At 40.0% G+C, this 21,006-nt stretch overlaps 1 protein-coding gene across 1 annotated transcript in view; it reads left to right on the top strand.

The window, feature by feature from the left end:
- Positions 1-19,434, top strand: part of LOC134217692 (sodium-coupled monocarboxylate transporter 1) — a 264,070-nt gene extending 244,636 nt beyond the window's left edge. The window contains exon 12 of the mRNA XM_062696502.1: positions 18,814-19,434. Within this exon, the coding sequence (XP_062552486.1) occupies positions 18,814-19,252 (439 nt within the window). The 3' untranslated portion in view covers positions 19,253-19,434. The remainder of the gene's footprint in view (positions 1-18,813) is intronic.
- Positions 19,435-21,006: the final 1,572 nt, after the last annotated feature.

Here is a 21,006-nt window from a genome sequence, read left to right as displayed (position 1 = left end):
CAATTCTAGTATCTTCATTAAACATAGCAACAAATCTTGCAAGAAAATCTAACTATCTATCACTGATTGGCTTTAGAAGCTACCGTGGCGAACACATTTTCTGAACCACTAGTGTTGGCTGACTCCATCATAGTGATTAAATTTTCTGTCAATTTTAAGAAAAATTTTCACGAATCAACCCTCTAACGATTGAAACTGTGGTACTGAAAGGAATCAAGACCACCAAATTGAACGGAAGAGAGTTGATTTGAGACTTTTTTAATAGACCTAGTTCATTGGATCGCAACGACAAACTTGGGAAAAGTGCATCAATTAAAATTTTGATGGGTAAGAAAAAATTAAACTTTAATCTTTTGGTATTATAAATTAGCTTTTAATTCAGTGAGTTCATTCAACATCAGAACACTTTCCAGGTGCTCTGGTGTTTATTAGAATCAATTATTTTTATTAGGAATGACAACGAAATCAAAGTCGTAGTCCTGCTTCACCTTTGGGTACAATCCGTTTGAGCTTTGAGTTTTTCACATTGTTGAATCGTATTTTACAGCTCTCTCTGACCTTTTGGAAGGTCGATGCTGACTTTTAATCCACTCGGATTGTTTCCGGTAGGAAACGGACTTTTGAGATTGAAAAAATCGAGGTGGATCAACAGTCACGCGCGATCTTACTTTCAAATGGACAGGTCTTGAAAAAAAAAATCGCCAGCGAGTATGAATAGTTTGAAAATTGTATCATTTATCAAATTGTTCGCATTTCCCGTACTTTTCCCGTATTACCACGGAATAGTAAGGTTTTTATTTGAATGATAATACTCTGTTCATTATCGGTTCTGTCCAACTTTGAGAAGTTATCGCCGGTGATAATTCGTCCTACTGCTCTTATTTGAAAAGTTTTCAAATGAAAGAGGCAATCTTTTTCGTTTGACCACTGAGTTGATGGAAGGTCCGGAGAGTTTGTGCCTACCATTGCAAACATGATCTCTAGGGCTTTTCGTGGCAAACATAGTATTTTAAACATACATAATTTACCACTAAGGATTTAAACAGCTCATTCATAGTTACCCGGAATAGAATCGATCTTTGATTTCCTTTGTGCAAGTGTTGGACATTGAACTGTAGCGGAAAGATTGATCACTTTTTTACCCTTTATGTGACTTTTGATATTTGGATCAGCTCTTCATTTCTAACTTATTTTTATTTTTATCAGTCCGTCCATTGATGGAGTGCCAGGTCCAGTTGATGGCTAAGGAGATGGATGTAATACTGTCTAAGAAATCATGCATGTATCAAGCAAGGCAATGCTTGTTGTTACCCCTTCTTTGGAAATATTCAGGGTGAATGTGATTCCTTCTTTAAAAAGAATACATCTGTGCGAAATATAGCAATGGAGGATGTTATTTGTTCTTAAAAACAAAGCTTTCGCATATGAAGAAAGACACAACAAGACGATGCGTTTATTAGCGTTATTGTGTCTTCTAAACATTTTATCAGTAACTTATTGGGCTACGCTGGAGGTATAAAGCTTAATGATCGAGCCTTTTAAAAGTTAGATGAAATAAAAATTCTTTTCTAATTTACATCATATAAGGTTTTTGTCTGCACTAAAGTTATACTAAAACTTCTCCAGAAAAACTTTGTCGAAGACGCCAAGTTCGTAATTTCATTACTTTTGGAGATTTATTACTTTTATGCCAGCGCGCTTTAAACATGTCATCCATATAAGCATACACACGCTAACTTTCATCTACTCAGTGAGTGAGTAAGATTGTAGCGATTTTATTTTTCACTACTCAAAGCAATAAATAGTCCTGCTTTTGACGGAAATTGAGTAAAATTGTCGTAAGAGGAAAGAGACGGCAATACAATTTTACTCAGTCACAGAGTAGAAAGTTGAGTGTAAAGGCAAATGGAGACGCATGGTGCATTGTTTATCAACTTTTCACTAAACTTTTTGAGCAAAAATTTAACCTTTGTATTATTCTGGAACCAGTGAGAGCATATTCGCTTCAAAATATGATCAAAAATAACCTGGCTTAAGGTTAAAGCCTACTTGAAGTTTCACAGGGGTAATGGCAAAATACGGAAGATTGATTCCTGCTTTGAGCAGTAGGAAATGGTTCTTGATGAAACATACATTTGCCTACAACTTGACAGTTTAGGTATTGAATTAATGTCAATTGCTTGTAGTTTGTTATGTGCATGAGATTGTCTAGCACAGTTGGCCCCTTGTCGAGTTGCAGCTATATCAAATATGACTAAAATATCCATTAAGACTGTCAAAACTATTTTATTTTTCAAGTATTCAAGTCGCAACAGTCACCAAACGGTGTATTTTAATATTATTTAAATCTTTCTAGTACACGCAAAAAATATAGAAATGGAAAAAAAGTATGATGAAAAGAACGTTTTCAAGGGGTTGTCGGCATAAAACGAGATAATTCTTGAAAAGTAATAAATTCATTTCAGCCACTGTGCAGTGCCGGTTACCTAAGTCGGGTGAGTCGGTTACCTAAGTTGGGTGAGCTTATCAAAGGATCCGACGAGGTAATAGCACTAATGAGTACGTCTTGTAAATTTACCTTTCATGATGCTCCATATTTCTCTGGCTACGAAGCTATCATAGCTATCATCTTCTTGGTAAAGTATGGTAGAAGGCACTCGAAAAATCGCATCTTTATGAGTAATCTCTGCTCCTATCTGATAGTAAATGTTCTAGAAGTTTGAAAAAGGATATAGACTTTTTCGAACTCTTAGAATATTTACCCTCATAAGTCCATTCAACATACTTTTTTGTATGTTGTAGCTCAGTTAATTTCAGAACAGAGCTTCGGCAGCAATTTGGATTGTCATTGATTTTCGGAAAAATAATTACCGTATCTCAGCAACTAAAACGTCACTTTTACTGAGATCTCGGCAAAAATCATGTTTGCTGAATTTGGTTTCAATGCAATCGGGGATGTCCTAAGCAAGTCGTAGTGATAGTCGCTAGGCGAAACTTTAAGAAACTTTTTTTTGTATGGAACATTTTGCATGAAATAATTTTTATTTTTTCATCGGGCCATTTTAAGATGTTTCACTACCTATTTTTCCGCATGGTACCCGCTGTTCAAAAGTTCTTGAAACAAGTTTTTAGAAAATTCTTAAAAAGTTGGAAAAGAGGTACTGTACCCTAAGATATTGGTAGTTGAACAATGCATTGGTTTTTCAAAATCTAAATAGTGCTTGGTTCTGATGCCTATATCTCCATAACCATGTGGCTTAGAGTGCTGATATTCTTGGGTGTAATGCTTTGAAGCATTAGCTTTTAGTAGGTGAACTTAAATTAGGAATCGAAGAAAGTCGATTTTTGATTTTCGGCCACCTGATTCCCCATAGTGCAGTGATGAACCGTTCTTTGAAGATAGGCGAGTTTGCTCGGAATAAGGCTATGTGAAATGTTATCCTTCTTCAAAAAAATGCATCTGCCCCGAATACAGCAATGCTGGATGTTATACCGTCTTCGAAAATAAACTTTTGGAAACGGATAATATGGCTGCTTCTTCAAAAAGATAGTATGTACCGTAAGTAAAGATGGATGATGATGGATGAATCCTTCTCTCGTAAGTAGAATTGTCCGGAATGGTAGATGTGATGGCAATGGTAGATGTGATTTCTTCTTTGAAAAATTTCTACCAATAGTTCTTAATATGGGCGATTTGATCAGTTAAAGAGCTCGGAGGCATTTATGTCTAGGCTTGACAGGCCTGCAAGTGTTTTCCGACCACCAATGGAATACTCTTCGTCCCGGGTTGCAATTGATTTGGTGATTGCTAACCTGCCAGCATCATGCACCATCCTAATGAAGAGATAGAGATACGTGCACAATCCTAGGGAAGAGCCGTGGGACTTCGGCGTTGTAGGCCTGTTAAGCACGTCAAGGCGCTGATGGTCACGACTTAAGCTGGATTTAGGGTTAGCAAAACTGGTGATTTCGACGAGGTGATGGTCGCTGCGGCTGAGTTAGGATTAAATAGCTCCGCTGGTTCTATCACAGAGGAGACGTCCTAATGCCAAGGTTAAACTTTTTTTTAAAGACGGAAATAACAATTTTCGCCTGATGAAGTTAGAGAGTGATTTACTTCTCCATTAATGATTACTTTATTGTTCATGAGAGAGTATTTTTTATTGGTTTGTGTTCCGTACGGAAAAAAAACTAGATGAAACTTCTGCGAGCAGTGAATTTGTCAACAACACGCTGAGCACTGAAAACGACCAAACCACCCATCGCCACCCACCGAACGACTGCAACATCAAAACAAATTGCGATGATAGTTAGCATCAGTCATATATATGACAGGAAACACTGTTGATGGTGCTAACCATCTGAATGAACATGGACCGAATGAATGACATTTACGTGAGTGAACGTGAGCTACTCTTCTCAGGCAGTGCAGCCAAATCTTCTTGAATATTGCAGATCTTTCTATTTTTCGAACATTCCAGATAATTCCAGCTCTTAAAATTAAAGTATAAATATCCTAGCTCGATGCATAACGAATCAGTTAATTTTCTACCGTCGCGAATATACCTCGTAGTGTGTAAATTAAGTGAATGTAAAAATAAAGTAGTGATTAAGTTAAAGTGAAATCTGATGGTGTTGAATCTTTTATTCCGAATCTTGAAATACAGTCCATCCGACCCAACCGGAGTTGGTCACGGTTATAGCGCCAACATAGTGGTCCTTCGAACCGGATCCAGTGCCGCCTTTGAAAAGTGACAACACCATAACCGCCAGACACGTTTGTGTGGTAACGTGTATCCAACGTGTATCGATCCGAGGAACAGCCGCAAGACCGTCGCGTGTGAATTCATTTCGAAAGGTTCCGTGGAAAATCCGATTCAATAGCGTTTCCGAAAAGTGCTTTATGAGCAACGTCGCGTGTGAAGTAGTTTCGAGAAGTTCCGTGGAAAATCCGACCCGATTGCGTTTCCGAAAGCAACATCGCGTGTGAATTTTTTCCAAGACTTCCATGAAAATCCTTATTATTGCACATTTTGAAGTGTTTAACGTTTCCGAAATTCTCGCCCCTATGGATCGCACACTTATGACCAGGTCAGCTATTAAGACCGAAGCCGAAAAACAGAAACTACAAGAAAGGTGTACCAACTGGGAAACATCCGCAGACGCAGTAACGCTGAAGGAGCTGTCATCCCTTTCCCGCCAACGAGATCAAGTAAATCTTAAACTAGCGAGAGTGCAGAGAACACTTTCTACTGCCCAAGATCATATTAGTCTTGCTCAGCTCAAAACCTACATGAAGAAAGTGGATGATGCTTATTCCGAATTCAGTGCTGTGCATACCAAACTCGTTGCAGTGATTCCGGATGAAGCATTTAGACAACAAGAAGAAGTGTACATTGCCTTCGAAGATCGTTATGATCATGTGCGAACAGCTATTGAAGAATTGATGATGGCATATGAATCAAAACCGTTAAAACCCAAAGCTCACAGCCCCAAGTAATAGTGCAGCAGCAACCATTAAAAGCGCCTATTCCACATTTGATGGATCCTACGCCAATTGGACAAAATTTAAAGCCATATTCCAGGACTTGATGGCTAATTCTGGAGACTCGGATGCGATTAAGCTGTATCATCTGGACAAAGCTCTTGTTGGTGCTGCTGCTGGGGTCCTTGATACTCGAGTGATAAGTGAAGGAAATTACCTGCAAGCGTGGGACATTCTTACCGAGAGATATGAGAATAAAAGGATCATTGTGGAGACGCATATTCGTGGCCTTTTCGACATCCCGAAAATGTCTTCAGGGTCATGTAAGGAGTTGCGACGTTTACTAGACGACTGTACGCGCCATGTTGAGAGTTTGAAATACCTTAAGCAGGAGTTTCTAGGCGTTTCCGAGTTGTTTTTGATACATATTCTTACCTCCGCTATGGACCATGCAACAAGGATGGCGTGGGAAGCAACACAGAAAAAGGTGAGCTGCCAAAGTATGTACAAACAATCACGTTCCTTCAAGCAAGATGCCAAACGCTAGAAAACTGTGAATTAGCGTTTACGGAACTTAAACTGAATCCTAAACAACAAACTACATCGAAGGCAATCAATATAAAAGTTCACGCCGCAGCAACAGAACCAAAAAGGGAATTTTGCGATTTTGTAAAGGTTCGCATTTTAACTACCAGTGTAACCTTTTAAATACACTGCCGTTTGACAAGAGAATGGAGAAGGTACGTGCCTCCGGTGCCTGCTTCAACTGTCTTCGTAAAGGACACGGTTCCAGAGAATGCTTATCGACAAAATCATGCCAGAAATGTCAGAAACGGCATCATACGCAGCTTCACAATGACGAGGTAAAGCAAGAACCGAAACCCAACGTATCCGTTTTGGTCCAAGATGCCCAATCAGATCTGACCAAGGAGTCATATTTTGGATCGTCAGCTGCAACAGAGATTCCAACCACATCCTTCTCATGCAATTATGCACATTCTACAAAAACAGTGTTCTTGTTAACTGCTGTTGTGAAAGTATTAGACAAAAACGATCAGCCACATTCGTGTCGTGTTCTCTTGGACAGCGGATCCCAAGTCAACTTTGTTACAGATGAGTTTGCAAGCCGCATTGGAAGTCAAAGGCACCGTGTATCTGTCCCAATTAGAGGAATAAACGATGTCAAAACGGTCGCCAATGATAAGGTGGTAGTCAAGTTCCGATCCCGCATCACAGACTATCAAGCACAAGTGCAATGCCTTGTAACGCCAAATGTGACTGGAGTAATTCCTGCATCAAAAGTAGATACTTCGTCATGGAATATACCATTCGGCGTGCAACTAGCTGATCCGGAATTCTACAAACCGAAAAAAATAGATATGCTTTTGGGTGCAGAATTATTTTTCCAACTACTCCGTCCAGGGCACATAAAACTCGACGATGAATTTCCGGATCTACATGAAACAACCCTAGGATGGGTGGTGGCTGGCGTCTTCAGAGGAAAATCAATGGAAAGCCAAGTTCAACATTCATTCATAGCATCCTTGGATGAAGTCGAAGAAGCTATTCAACGTTTTTGGCAGATTGAAGAAGTGCCAACCGTAAGTCCATTAACCAGTGAGGAACAAAAGTGCGAAGCTCATTTCGTCGCTACTCATCAACGGACAAGCGACGGCCGATACATGGTAAGGCTGCCTTTTAGAGCAAACGTCAAGGAAGTAAGTGACTGCCGGTCAGTGGCTTTGAAGAGATTCCAAATGTTGCAACACAGGCTTCAACGGGATTTAGATTTGAAGGAGCAGTATATACAATTCATGCGTGAGTATGAAGAATTAGGACACTGTAGAGAAATCCAAGAGGAAAAAGATGACCCGAATCAGCAATATTATTATCTTCCGCATCACGCTATACTACGTCCGTCCAGTTCTACTACCAAGTGCAGAGTAGTATTCGATGCAAGTGCTAAACCTACCGAGGCTAGTCTGTCGCTTAACGATGTGCTTCAAGTGGGTGCAACAATACAGAAGGAGCTATACGATATAATGCTGAAGTTCTGTACGCACCGGATCGCATTTACTGCCGATGTGCCAAAAATGTATCGACAGATAAACATGCATCCACAAGATACACCATTTCTACGTGTCTTTTGGCGAGAGCAACCATATGATAAACTTCGGGTCTTGGAGCTACAACGGTAACGTACGGGACAGCAGCAGCTCCGTTTCAAGCCACCAGGTGCTTGAAGCAACTAGCTGAAGACGAATCATTCGATTTTCCTGTCGGTGCAAGAATTGTCAAGGAGGATTTTTACGTGGACGACGTTCTTTCTGGGGCAGATTCACTTGCAGCGGCCATCGAAGCAGCAGATCAACTGAGGGGCATCATGAAAAAAGGAGGATTTTCTCTTCATAAATGGTGCTCCAATTCAAAATCCTTCTTGGAACACATACCAAAGGATCAACAAGAGCAACTGAACGGTTTGGAAGAAAGCGGACCAAACAGCGCTATAAAGGTACTTGGTTTACTCTGGGATCCAAGGGATGACATTTTCCGCATAGCTAAACCCGTTCAACGTGACATACAACATCGTGCTACCAAAAGGATCATATACTCCGAAGTGGCAAAACTATTTGATCCGCTAGGACTTATCTCACCAGTAATTGTCGTCGCTAAACTCCTTGTCCAGCAACTGTGGAAATGTAAAGTTGCTTGGGATGATCCAGTGAACCAGGAAATTCAGGACGCTTGGGACAAATTTTCAAGTGCATTATCAGCTCTGGAGAAAATTTCAATTCCTAGACGGATAACGTTCAACGATGCAATATGCTACGAATTACACGGGTTCGCCGATGCATCCGCTTTGGCGTATGGTGCGTGTATTTATATCAGAAGCATTTTCGCCGATGGATCAGCTAAATTAAAACTTGTCACTAGTAAATCGAAGGTTGCACCGTTACATGAGCTGTCGACACCCCGGAAGGAATTATGTGCTGCTTTACTGCTAACCAGGCTGGTACAAAGAGTTATACCTGTCGTACAAATGGATTTCCGTTACGTCGTTCTTTGGTCAGACAGCCAAATAGTTTTAGCTTGGATGAAGCTACCAACGCATCGACTCAAGGTTTTTGTACGAAATCGTATCCACGAGATTAACAGCAACACAGATGGATATGAATGGCGCTACATACGATCCAGAGACAATCCAGCTGACATTATCTCTAGAGGACAACTTCCAGACGATTTGAACGACAACGAGCTTTGGTGGTACGGACCGAATTTTTGACGAACCGTGAATATGAAGCAGAAGCTGTAGTAGACATCCCTGATCATGTCTTGCCTGAAACAACAAACTCTGAAACAGTTGCAATAGCAGTAGAAGAAGAATTTCCATTATTCAACCGATTCAGTGACTTCAGGAAAATAGAAAGAATCATGGCTCTAGTTATTCGGTTTATTTGCAACACCCGGACAAAGGACAAATCCAAACGAACAATACTGCGATATGTCACGGTCAAAGAGCTTCGGCAAGCGAATCATACGATACTTAAAATGTTGCAGTATTCTGAACTAGCCGAGAAATCTGTCGAGTGGAAACAGGGTTCCGTGTCGCAAAATAGGAAATTTGAATCCAATTCTCATCGATGGAGTGCTTCGTGTTGGAGGACGTCTTCAGCAATCTAACTTGACAATGAACCAGAAACACCCAATAATATTGCCAAGCAAACATCGTCTTACAAAATTGATGATTCAAGCTTTGCATATCGAACATCTACATCTGGGTCAAAATGGATTGACGTCTGTAATCCGTCACAAATTTTGGTTGTTAAACGCCAGGTCAACCATCAGACATATTACAAGGACTTGTGTACGATGTTTCCGCACAAGGCCACAGATGGCGACGCAGCTTATGGGAAACCTTCCACCATCTAGAGTTACTCCATCACCTCCTTTTGCAGTGAGTGGTGTAGACTATGCGGGACCACTGTGGATCAAAATGGGAAATTATCGAGCACGATACACAAAGTGTTATGTGGCTGTTTTTGTTTGCATGGCAACTAAGGCTATACACCTTGAGGCAGTGTCCGACCTAACATCCGATGCATTTATTGCAGCACTTCAACGCTTTGTGAGCCGTAGAGGAATGATCCATCAGTTGCATTCCGATAATGCAACAAATTTTCGTGGAGCACAGCACGAACTACACAAGCTCTATAAACAATTCCAGGACCAATGCTTTAACGAACGTATCCAATCCTTTTGTCAACCCAAACGAATTGAATGGCATTTCATTCCTCCCAATGCTCCAGAATTCGGTGGCCTTTGGGAGGCCGCTGTAAAATCAACAAAAAGGCATTTGATCAGAGTTATCGGAGATTCTAAGCTATCTTACGAAGAACTCGCAACCGTGCTCACAGAAATTGAAGCAGTACTTAACTCTAGGCCACTGTTCTCAATTTCTACAGATCCCGCAGATGATGAAGTAATAACACCAGCACATTACCTGATTGGGCGTCCACTAACTGCAATTCCAGAACCCTCACTCGAAAATGTACATGCTAATCGGCTGAAACGGTGGAAACATCTTCAAAAGATGCGCGAGGATTTTTGGAAATCGTGGACTAAGGACTATGTTTGCAGTCTTCAACCAAGATCGAAAAATATAAGGAAGGCAACTAACATACGTCCAGGAATGATAGTGTTGATTGAAGACAAGGCACAGCCGCCACTTAATTGGAAACTCGGACGTATATCTCAAGTTTATCCAGGTCCAGATGGATTGGTGAGAGCAATCGACGTATTTTCAGGTGGAGCAACGTTTCGACGATCAATCAACAGGATTGCTGTTTTGCCGATCGAGGACAACAGTTCTCTTCCAACTTGTTGAACTTTCGTGTCAACCGGGGGGTGTATGTTCCGTACGGAAAAAACTAGATGAAACTTCTGCGAGCAGTGAATTTGTCAACAACACGCTGAGCACTGAAAACGACCAAACCACCCATCGCCACCCACCGAACGACTGCAACATCAAAACAAATTGCGATGATAGTTAGCATCAGTCATATATATGACAGGAAACACTGTTGATGGTGCTAACCATCTGAATGAACATGGACCGAATGAATGACATTTACGTGAGTGAACGTGAGCTACTCTTCTCAGGCAGTGCAGCCAAATCTTCTTGAATATTGCAGATCTTTCTATTTTTCGAACATTCCAGATAATTCCAGCTCTTAAAATTAAAGTATAAATATCCTAGCTCGATGCATAACGAATCAGTTAATTTTCTACCGTCGCGAATATACCTCGTAGTGTGTAAATTAAGTGAATGTAAAAATAAAGTAGTGATTAAGTTAAAGTGAAATCTGATGGTGTTGAATCTTTTATTCCGAATCCCGAAATACAGTCCATCCGATCCAACCGGAGTTGGTCACGGTTATAGCGCCAACAGTTTGGTTTGCGGCACTAGAGCCTGAACAATAGTGATAATAGCCCAACAAAAAGTAGCCAGACGTTTTCAGCAAACCACGTGCATCACACTAGGCCATCACCAGTGGAAGCTGATCCTCATCACACTCAGGATCAAAACAATCACCCAGAAAAAAAAATTCCTTCTCCTCTGCCGCGAAATAGCATCAATGTGTAACATAGTGAGCTACATTTCCTGCATGTTGCTTAGGGTGTTTCAAAAAACACCATGTTCGAAAAATCATGGTTTTCAAGCCCTAAATGAAAGATAATCACATCTGGAGCATTTCTGTAGAACAACTCATAGTTATCAAAAATGGCTTACAGGTTCCGACAGAGCGAATTTTGAAAAATTGTGTTTTTGCGGTTATTGTCGAATCTATGACGATAGTTTGCAGTAGTCATCGAGCGTACTTACTTGCTTACTAGTGCGTGTTTTTCCGTTGTCGCGAAGACGTTAAGCTGTCGAATCAGTCTTGGGGAGAATACGGTAGACACACGTTGATTTTACGTCTTTGTAGCATCATTTATGCATGCGTATTCATATTACATCGTTCGAAAGAAATAATTAGTCGCTTAACAAGGCGATTTCCAATAGATTTCCTTTCCTTATATTATTATATTCCTTTCCATTGCGCTCATGGAGATGCAGAGGATTCCTCGGTCTCTTGTAGCAGCGGCTCTCAGCCTGGGGGTACCTTCGCTGGCCCTAGGGGGTACCTCGGACAAAAATGCGTAATGGCGGACATATTACAATTCCAAACAAAATTCATTGATAATTTTTTGATAATTGTGTATTTTCTATTTCAAAAATTTATATTGTACATAATATGTAATGCGATCAATAAATCTCAATTGAATCCTGCCTTCCACAACCAGCACAATGTATGAAGGGCTGCGGAACAAAAGATCAAACGTACAAAACGTCATTGCAAGAGGATTAGAAGCATCCTTTTACGTCTCTCGGAAGCCTTCTTCCAAGCAGCTCGAAGGCTTCCTTTCAAGAGGCTCGGAAGCCTCCTTTCAAGAGGCTCGGAAGCCTCCTTTCAAGAGGCTCGGAAGCCTCCTCTCAAGAGGCTCGGAATCCTCCTCTCAAGAGGCTCGGAAGCCTCCTCTCAAGAGGCTCGGAAGCCTCCTCTCAAGAGGCTCGGAAGCCTCCTCTCAAGAGGCTCGGAAGCCTCCTCTCAAGAGGCTCGGAAGCCTCCTCTCAAGAGGCTCGGAAGCCTCCTCTCAAGAGGCTCGGAAGCCTCCTCTCAAGAGGCCCCGAAGCCTCTTTCCAAGAGGCTTGGAAGGATCCTTTCAAGAGGCTCGGAAGCCTCCTTCCAAGAGGCTCGGAAGCCTTCTTTCAAGAGGCTCGGATGCATCCTTTCAAGAAGCTCAAAAGCCTCCTTTCAAGAGGCTCGGATGCCTCCTTTCAAGATGCTCAAAAGCCTTCTTTTCTAGAGGCTCAAAGGCCTTCTTTCAAGAGGCTTTGAAGCCTTTTTCCAAGAGGATCGGAAGGCTCCTTTCGAGAGGCTCGGAAGCCTCTTTTAAAGAGGTTCGGAAGCCTCCTTTCAAGTGGTTAGGTTGCCTTCTTTCAAGAGGCTCGTAAGCCTGCTTTCAAGAGGCTCGGAAGTCTACTTTCAAGTGGTTCGGAAGCCTTTTTTCAAGAGGCTCGGCAGCCTCCTTTCAAGAGGCTCGGAAACCTCGCTTCAAGAAGCTCAGAATTCTTCTTTCAATATGCTTGGAAGCATACTGTCAAGAGGCTCAGAAGCGTTCGTTCAAGATGCAATGGAAGCTTCCTTTTAAGTAGCTCGAAAACCGCCTTCAAGAGGTTTGGGAGCCTCTCTACAAGCGGCTCAGAAGCCTCTTATAAAGAGGCGCGGAAGCCTACTCTAAAGGGACTCAAAAGCTTCCCTTCAAAGGGCTCGGAATTATGTTTTCAAGAGGGGGTACCTCAAATCATGCAAAAATTCGAAGGGGTACCTCTAAAGAAAAAGGTTGAGAACCGCTGTCTTGTAGCAATGAGTGTCGAACTAATTTTCCTCCCCTTATCCTAATTGACTGTGAAGTCGTGGCCGGCATCGTTATTGGTCTTGAATTTAAGAAACTCCGAAGCATGTTCAGTGGAAATAGCTTTCTAGTCCCGAGAAAACTATTCAATTGGTGAGCTGTGCATATTTTTGTTGTTTCTTTTTATAGAAGAGGACAAAAGATCGATCAAGAAAAAATTTATAACAAGTTGGGTGAATTCTAATGTAAATTGAGAAATGCATTTTACTTCTTGCAAAAGTAATACACTTATTTCATCTATCCAAGTTGAAGAATTATCAGTTTTCAAAGAAGGATTAATTAATATTAAACAATATTATGAATATCTAGCTAGTTCTGTCAGAGATTTAAGAAAAGAATAAAAATTGTAGTATGTGAGATTGATACTCTCCGTTTCAGTTTATTATCTATTTCGACCTTTTGCCCCTTTAGATCTTTCGTTTTCTTTGACCTTCTGTCTTTTTCAACATTTTGTCCCGTTCGACGTTTTGTCCTTTTGACCTTTTGTCCCGTTTGAGGTTTTATCCTTTAAACCTTTTGTCCCTTTCGGCGTTTCACCCCTCGATCTTTTGTCTTTCGACCTTTTGTTCTTTCGACATTTTGTCCCTTATTCATAATGAGTTTCATACAAGATAATACGGGTGGTATTATGCAATAATATGAATGTTAGAACCATTTACAAATTATAAAAATTGCATTTTTGCGATAATTTTCGCAGAAATTTATCATGTGTCCTTAAAAAAAATTGTTCGTGCATTGTCAAAAATTATTCATAAAACATTTTTAAAGGCAAGTTTTCGAGAAAACAGATTGAAAAAAAAATTATAACTGGGCCGATATATTAAAGTTTTAGTAAACCTTTACAACCATAAATATTTGCTTATCTATCAAAATTAATCAATATTTTGGTTATTATTTCAACTTTCAACAAGTTTGGCGTTTTTGGAATAATAATTACATGTATTGACACCCCTAGCTTGATTTTACTATGGGACGAACTATTCAACCTGTTAGCTAACTGCCAAACAGTCATATTTTCAAAAACTTTTAAAAGGAATTTTAAATATCGGTCTAGGAGTGTGGAAAAACATGTTTTAGCTCAGAAAAAGGTGTTCTTTCGAATGAATACAAAAAACATGTTTTTAGAAAGTAAAAAACCCAATTCATGGTTGCTGCTCCGTGATTGAAGAACTTAATTTAGAACTTGCAGAATCGCAAAGGGAATCAATTGAATGGAGCTTGGGTTTTAGCTATCATTCTCAATGTGCAAATTTCGGAAATTCATTGCATTTTATTATGTCAATAACGGCGCCGGCCACGTTCATACAGTTATAAAGGAAAGTAAAGATTATTAGTTTAGCTCTCATTGTTACTTTACAATCTCAGGATATGCCACAATCATCTCATGATAGGATATTGTGTTGGTATGAAGGGAGATGTTATCTGGAATCACTTTGGTAAGTGATGCGATCTATGGGATTGGAATATTTCAATGAGAGTTAGAAGTACTAGAGAAAGTATTGAAGTGAGTTGTAATGGGATGAATTTTTTACAATTAGAATTTGAATACTATTGGATTCTAATAGCAGGCGTACATCTACCACACTACTGCTACTCGTGCAACAACCTCACACATTCGTACCAGAATGAAGCCTGCTTGAGAATAGCGGCCATATAGTATCGCTATACGGGTACATATGAACACCATTCTATTTTGACATTTTTATTTTACTGCTTCTAAGTAACTATAGTTCTATACATAGATGCCTGCTTGTTAGCAATAAGAATTTGCTTTGCAAAGACATTGAGCTGTATGGTTAAACAAATTATCCAATATGAAAAGGGAAAGGGGCTTGGGGTCGAACAATTGATCTTCTACTCATAAGGCAGAGGCAGCCCACCAGGCACATTTGATCAAGACAGCTTTTTCAATATGCAGCTGTGGGCGAATGTCGTGATAATCGTGCCATCCGTCACAATGTGAACAGTGACACGATGACACGATTGGCAATGTGTCTTATGTGCAGTAGGCTATTTTATGTGTTACCTCCCAAGCAGCACACATATTGTAGAGAAGTTGCAGTAACCCATATGCCACCATATTTGGTTACATTTAAATTGCTGCGACCAAATCAGATCTTTCTCGGGGTTGTATTATTTTGCATTCTTACTGTCATTTGTTGAGTTCAGAAAGGTTCGTAGTGTGCGCTGTCAGAGTATCGACTCCAAAACTTTGATTGCGTCAACATTTCATCAGATTTTTACAGTTGGTTGAAAAAGTTATTAGTTTCAAAGGTGCATTATTATAATTAGTATCTCTGTGAAATTGTATGTGTTACAAGTGCATAGTGATTATTAGTTGGAGGCTTGATCCGGTTTCAGCAGCCCCAAGTATATGCAGCTTTTGCTGTTGGAAGGCTTTGCACGAATGATGGCTATTGGCGTTAAGGAATAGAATTTTCTGGTCTCCGGATATGGTTTCTTGTAAAGTCGACAAGTGACAAGAATTGGTACGCGTCGAGCTGGAAACTGTCAAATAATTTCTTGTAAACTACCTAAAAGCGAAGTATCGTCAAGAACTCGTGTACGCCGAGTCGAATGTTCCCTCTCCCCTACCCAAAAGGAAATTCGGATGCTGCAGTAGCCATGACAATAACAGCAACCAGAACTTCAAAAGGCACTAGCCCCACGAGAGCTTTCTCAGCAGCCAAATCAGCCACAGTTGGGCCAAAGGCTAAATAGAAACAAAATAGGATCAAGTGCAAACTCTGGATGAACTGAATTGGTAATCACGTTCCAATTCTTCACTTTTTCTTCTCTCATTGCATATGAATTTGAAAAATTGAACACTAAATACGTACAGGGCATCGTCTGCTGCTATTGCCGCGGATATTGTGGGAGTCCCAGATATCCGGTTCCAGCTGTAGTTAGCAGCGATGGCTCTTCTCGACCTTCTACTCCTAGAGTAGTTAGTACGAATAAGGGCGTCCTTGTGAAGTCTTGCTGTACCTGTTATGATCAACTAGTACATACCGTTCCCTACACTTCTGAAGAAAACTTCCTTGATTCAGAAGTGATTCCTTTTTGTAGTACTAGTCTTCATAACAAAAAGGGCTCCATTATGGAGCATGAGATCTGCACTCAAAAAAGAGCGTTCTTGAATTCGTGAACCAGCAAAAATACAAAAATAGCAAAATAACAAAAATTTAATTCATGGATTCGGGAACACTAGTCACGTTTTTCAGAACGTTTCAGAAAACGAGACTGTGTTCCCGAATCCGTGGCTGTTGTTCATGAAAAAATACACCGTGAACTTGTTAGTTCACGAATTCATGAACGCTTTTTTTGCGTGTGATCAAATTATTCGTAGTACTACTTGATCAACACTCACGGCTGGGTGAGGGATAGAGGATGAAGCACACAAACACATTTTTTGTGCGATCGCATTGAGCTTTCTCCCAACTCACCCTAATATTGTACTTTAACATTTTTTTCTACTTTTCCCGTCAAATTAGCAAGCTGATCCCATGACAAATCGATCCGTGAGGAAATCTTAAAAATCGGTCCATCCATTTGTGAGTTATATTGCCTCAAAGATGCCTGAAGTATTGTGCATATTAATTTTTGTACCTATATTTTTTTGGATTTTACCTCTTATGCAAGGCTAGTTCATACAAAATTTCTGTTATCGAGGTCGTCACTCCTGCTCGTGTAGCAGTATTTTTTAATGTTTTCACAGCGAAACTTTTGGGAAGCTTTCCTCTTTTAGTGATAAAAGTTTTGTGGAAATCCATTGAGATTTTAAAAAGTTGTGACAAATTAAAGCTGAAATAAGAAAATTAATTCGGCAACTTGAGGAGCCATTTTATTGACCATTTCTTGACTTCTGTAACATCCCGAGGAACATTTCTATTCTTTCGCATTATCTGCTTGATAACTCCTCAAACTATACCGATATTAAAAGTTATTGGGTGGATTAAGGTTCTTTTCAAATTAATGTAGTTTCTTTCGACTGTAATGGCAGCCAGCAAAATCTAGTCAATATTTTGCCGGTCCTTTATTTGATTTGTAGAGTGAAAGAATGCGTTTTCAGTATATGTCATTTTCCACGTGGAGCTCGAGTTCGTAGGTTCATTTATTGTAACAAAACAAAATCTTTTTTTTGTCCGTAGTTGCAAATCGCTGGCCAAATCAGAAAACCGAAATCATTGGATTTGGCTCGAATTTGGTAAAAGTTTGATGCGGCCAAGGTCATAGTTTTCAGCACATGTAAATTTATTTTCCCTGGTCAATAAATTACCTTGACCGCATTAAACTTTTACCAAATTCAAGTCAAATCCAATGATTTCGCATTTTTTAACCTTCTTCTTCTTTTTCATTGGCATTACCGCCTCGCAGCTGAAGTGTTCATTAAGCACTTTCAAAGTTATTAACTGCGAGGTTTCTAAGCCAAGGTACCCATTTCTGCATTCGTACAGTCGCCTCTCCACATCTCGATTTGAAGGGACCATCGAGATAGGGAGAGATCGAGGAATGGGAGAAATATCAAAATGGGTACTAGATCCAAAAATGCTCGTTGCTATGAAAATCGATAACAAAACAAATGTCATATCTTGTTGTTGATGTGTTTGTTATTTTCCAAAAATGGTCAAGTTGCCTAAAAATTTAAATATATCGACATAAGGAGAGTGAATTCAGAACAAAATATGATCAGAACACATCGAGATAGAGAGATATCGAGATAGGGAGGTTATCGAGATGTAGAATGTCCAAATGTATGTAGATTGAAGAGACCGAGGAAACCATCGACATAGGGATAGATATCGAGATACAGAACATTGAGTCGATAACAAACACTGAAGAAGTTTCCAAGTAGGAAACGAAATGCGTATCTGCTTGTTGATACATAAAAAAGTTAATAGTGGAAGTAAATGGAAGAATAATAGTATTTTAACCTTGTAGCATTTCCCCTAAGACGCTCTAAAATAATTAATCAACATTCAGATGTAGAGAGTCGACTGTATAACACGATGATGCTTCTATGCCCAGGGAAGTCGAGACAATTTCCAAACCGAAAATTGTCTAGACCGGCACCGGGAATCGGACCCAGCCACCCTCAGCATGGTCTTGCTTTGTAGCCGCGCATCTTACCGCACGGCCAAGAAGGGCCCTAACCTCATTGGATTTTTAACATCGGTGTAAATAGAAATATGATTTAAAGTAGCTTTCAATAGTCTCGAAACTAGTATAATAGAAACAGACAAGCATAAAACTTAGTGTAACAAGTTTTATTTATTTATAAAACAGAAATACAAATCCGTATAACAATTTGAAGAATTAAAAAAAAATAGGATTGCGCTGTTTCAAAGAATAAACCACAGAAGCTCTAATACTTTCCTTACATTTACATAGGTTTTTCTCGATTTTTTTTAGAGCTTTCTTGTGTGAAAATTTCAGCTTAGAAGTGAACTTATAATCATTTGCTTCGATTACACCTTACATAAAATGAAGCACAACCATCGAATTAGTATTCGAATGTTTCTGACAAAATTTCCTAATTGTTCCACATCAATGTTCGGTCATATCTCACCTCAAAGCAATCTGTGTGAAACCGACCAGCAACAGCAAATGACAAATGCATTTCTCATCATATCACACTCAATTAAGCCCATTGGCAGCCAGATGATGCATGAAATCATCAGCTGGAATGGCTTACCTGGGCTCGATGGGAAAACTCTCACTAAATTCCAACTAGTAGTCCCCGCCACTTCCTCAACGCTTACAATCCATGCTGATTCTGTGTCTTCTCTGTCATTTTTCCATTTCAACAGCTCCACCACCGATGATTCTCCGCTGGCGTCTGTGTACCGGATCAGCTACATGTGGTACTCCTTCCTGGGAGCGTTCCTGACGGTGTTCTTCGGCTTAGTCATTTCCCTGATGACGGGAGGTGCCACCCTGTGCTGTCTTCCCACAAATGTCGACGATCTGCCGCCAGGCCAACGGGATGGCAGTTACAACATAGCGGAAAAGGAGGCAAGAAAATCAATTACCAGAGATGGTTCCATCCGAATCAAGATTGGTGCACCGATGACGATGATGATGAAAACCAGTGTCTCCGGCAAGAGCTGGAAGAAGGTGAAGGACGATGGTAACATATTTGCAATCGAAGGATACTGTAATCAAGCTTTGGACACCAAAAGCGCCGACTCCGTTCCCCCGTTGAGCCCCGCTCGTCTCGCCAAGGACATCGAACGTGGAAAGTTTTAATTACGGATTTCAGAATCTCGTCTCTGCGGCACGTTCCAACGTTGGGTGGGATTACTCCGAGTCGTGGAATGTGAGGCAAAATTATTCCAGTTTAATCTTATGGGCTTGCTCGATCAATTTCTATTCCAAGTTTTACTTGCACATGAAACAAATAATCAATAATTGAGATGCACATGCGCTATGATTAGGTCAACCTCTTTCTTTCCCCACTCGTCGGAAACTCTGACTTCCAAACACTGATTAGTTGATAGGCAAGTGAATGAATTTATTAACGGAAGTAATATAAGGTACAAATCAAAGAGGAAGAGGTGGAACTCTGTGCCATTCCGAATGGCTAAAGTGGAAAGCATTGGGTACTTACAGAATTGATGAGATTTTAATTAAAATAGGAAATTGCATCCTACTGTGCTGTGCCAGAATATTCTGTTCCATCTCGGAATCGATCGCATATTTATTATAGAGGTAGGATAATTTTATTAGGCTAACTTTATTATACTCTTTTTGTAGAAGTGAAAATGGATATCCTTATGGAAGGCAATAACTCTGTAAATATTTTGTGGATGATGTTTTACTTTGAAAGAAAGTTCTTGTTGTTGAGCTGTATTAATTTTTGCTGTTCCGGCTCCGGCATATTGGACTCTTATCTCACTAATTCTATTTTGAACATCTGTCTGTGAACTGCCAACTTCAATATGAAACAACAATGCCGATTTTTGCTTTTTATTATAAATCTTGATCCATCATTACATCAAAACGGAACTCCACGATAAAAGAAGATTCCCCGAGCGTCATTATAAATATGCAATTAGCAAATATGGACTAAACAAAAATTAACATTTTTTTCATTAGCTGAAACAGGCAAACATATTTGTCATAGCCATGACACATCTTTTCAAGAAAATATCTGGTTTCCTACGTTCTAGTAACGTCTATCAATCAATTGTGACTATTTCCATGTACAATATTGCAAACCTCTCAAATTTAAATTTATTGAAGGACAATGAATGTCCATCAAAGCCGTCATCAATACAGTCGCTAGCACTCACGCACGACTACAATCACCATCGCGTGACGCACTTCAACATTCACTTCCTATTTTTTAAAACTTCCAATTAAAATTCCCAATCCCCGATGAATGGGGCACCGGAGAGCACTCTTGAATCGCAATGGAATCCCTTTTTAACTGGGCATGGGCATCCGAGGAGCACTTAATTTAAACATGGAAATTGAACATCATAAATAACAGCAATCATCGCCCATAACGACAAAAGCCCTCCACACCGTGGGCTTCTGTCCGCCCATACGCGGTGTCGACTTAGCGCGAAGGGAGAAGGGCCCTAAACATTTCGGCTGGGCAAGATGAAAAAATGCATTGAAAAGTTTGTAGAAGGGTAGCGCATTACAAAATAGTTCGAAAATGCACGCATAAATAATGGAGTAGCATGGCTACATTCGTTTCAATTCTCACAGCATCCAAGATGGCAGTAGATTAGAGTGTGGAATGGTCAGAAATTGGTAGAACATAATTGAGTACACACTGATTATGGCGTTGATTGCCATTGCTTATATGATTTTATGTTTTTATTTAATAAGTTCAACGGCTAGAAAATACCAGAAAAAAATATTTGATTAAGCTTACGACTTTCTAAATGCGAATTGTAGTGCTTTACATTTTACACCATCTATTAGATTTTGTATCATTGTGGTATCAACCTTTCTAGCGCCAATCCGATTTGAGTTTCTTGAGGTTTTGC

This window comes from Armigeres subalbatus, chromosome 2, assembly GCF_024139115.2.
Source record: "Armigeres subalbatus isolate Guangzhou_Male chromosome 2, GZ_Asu_2, whole genome shotgun sequence".
NCBI lineage: Eukaryota > Metazoa > Arthropoda > Insecta > Diptera > Culicidae > Armigeres > Armigeres subalbatus.
Note: the sequence above shows the minus strand (reverse complement) of the source record. Positions and strands in the feature narration are given on the sequence as shown.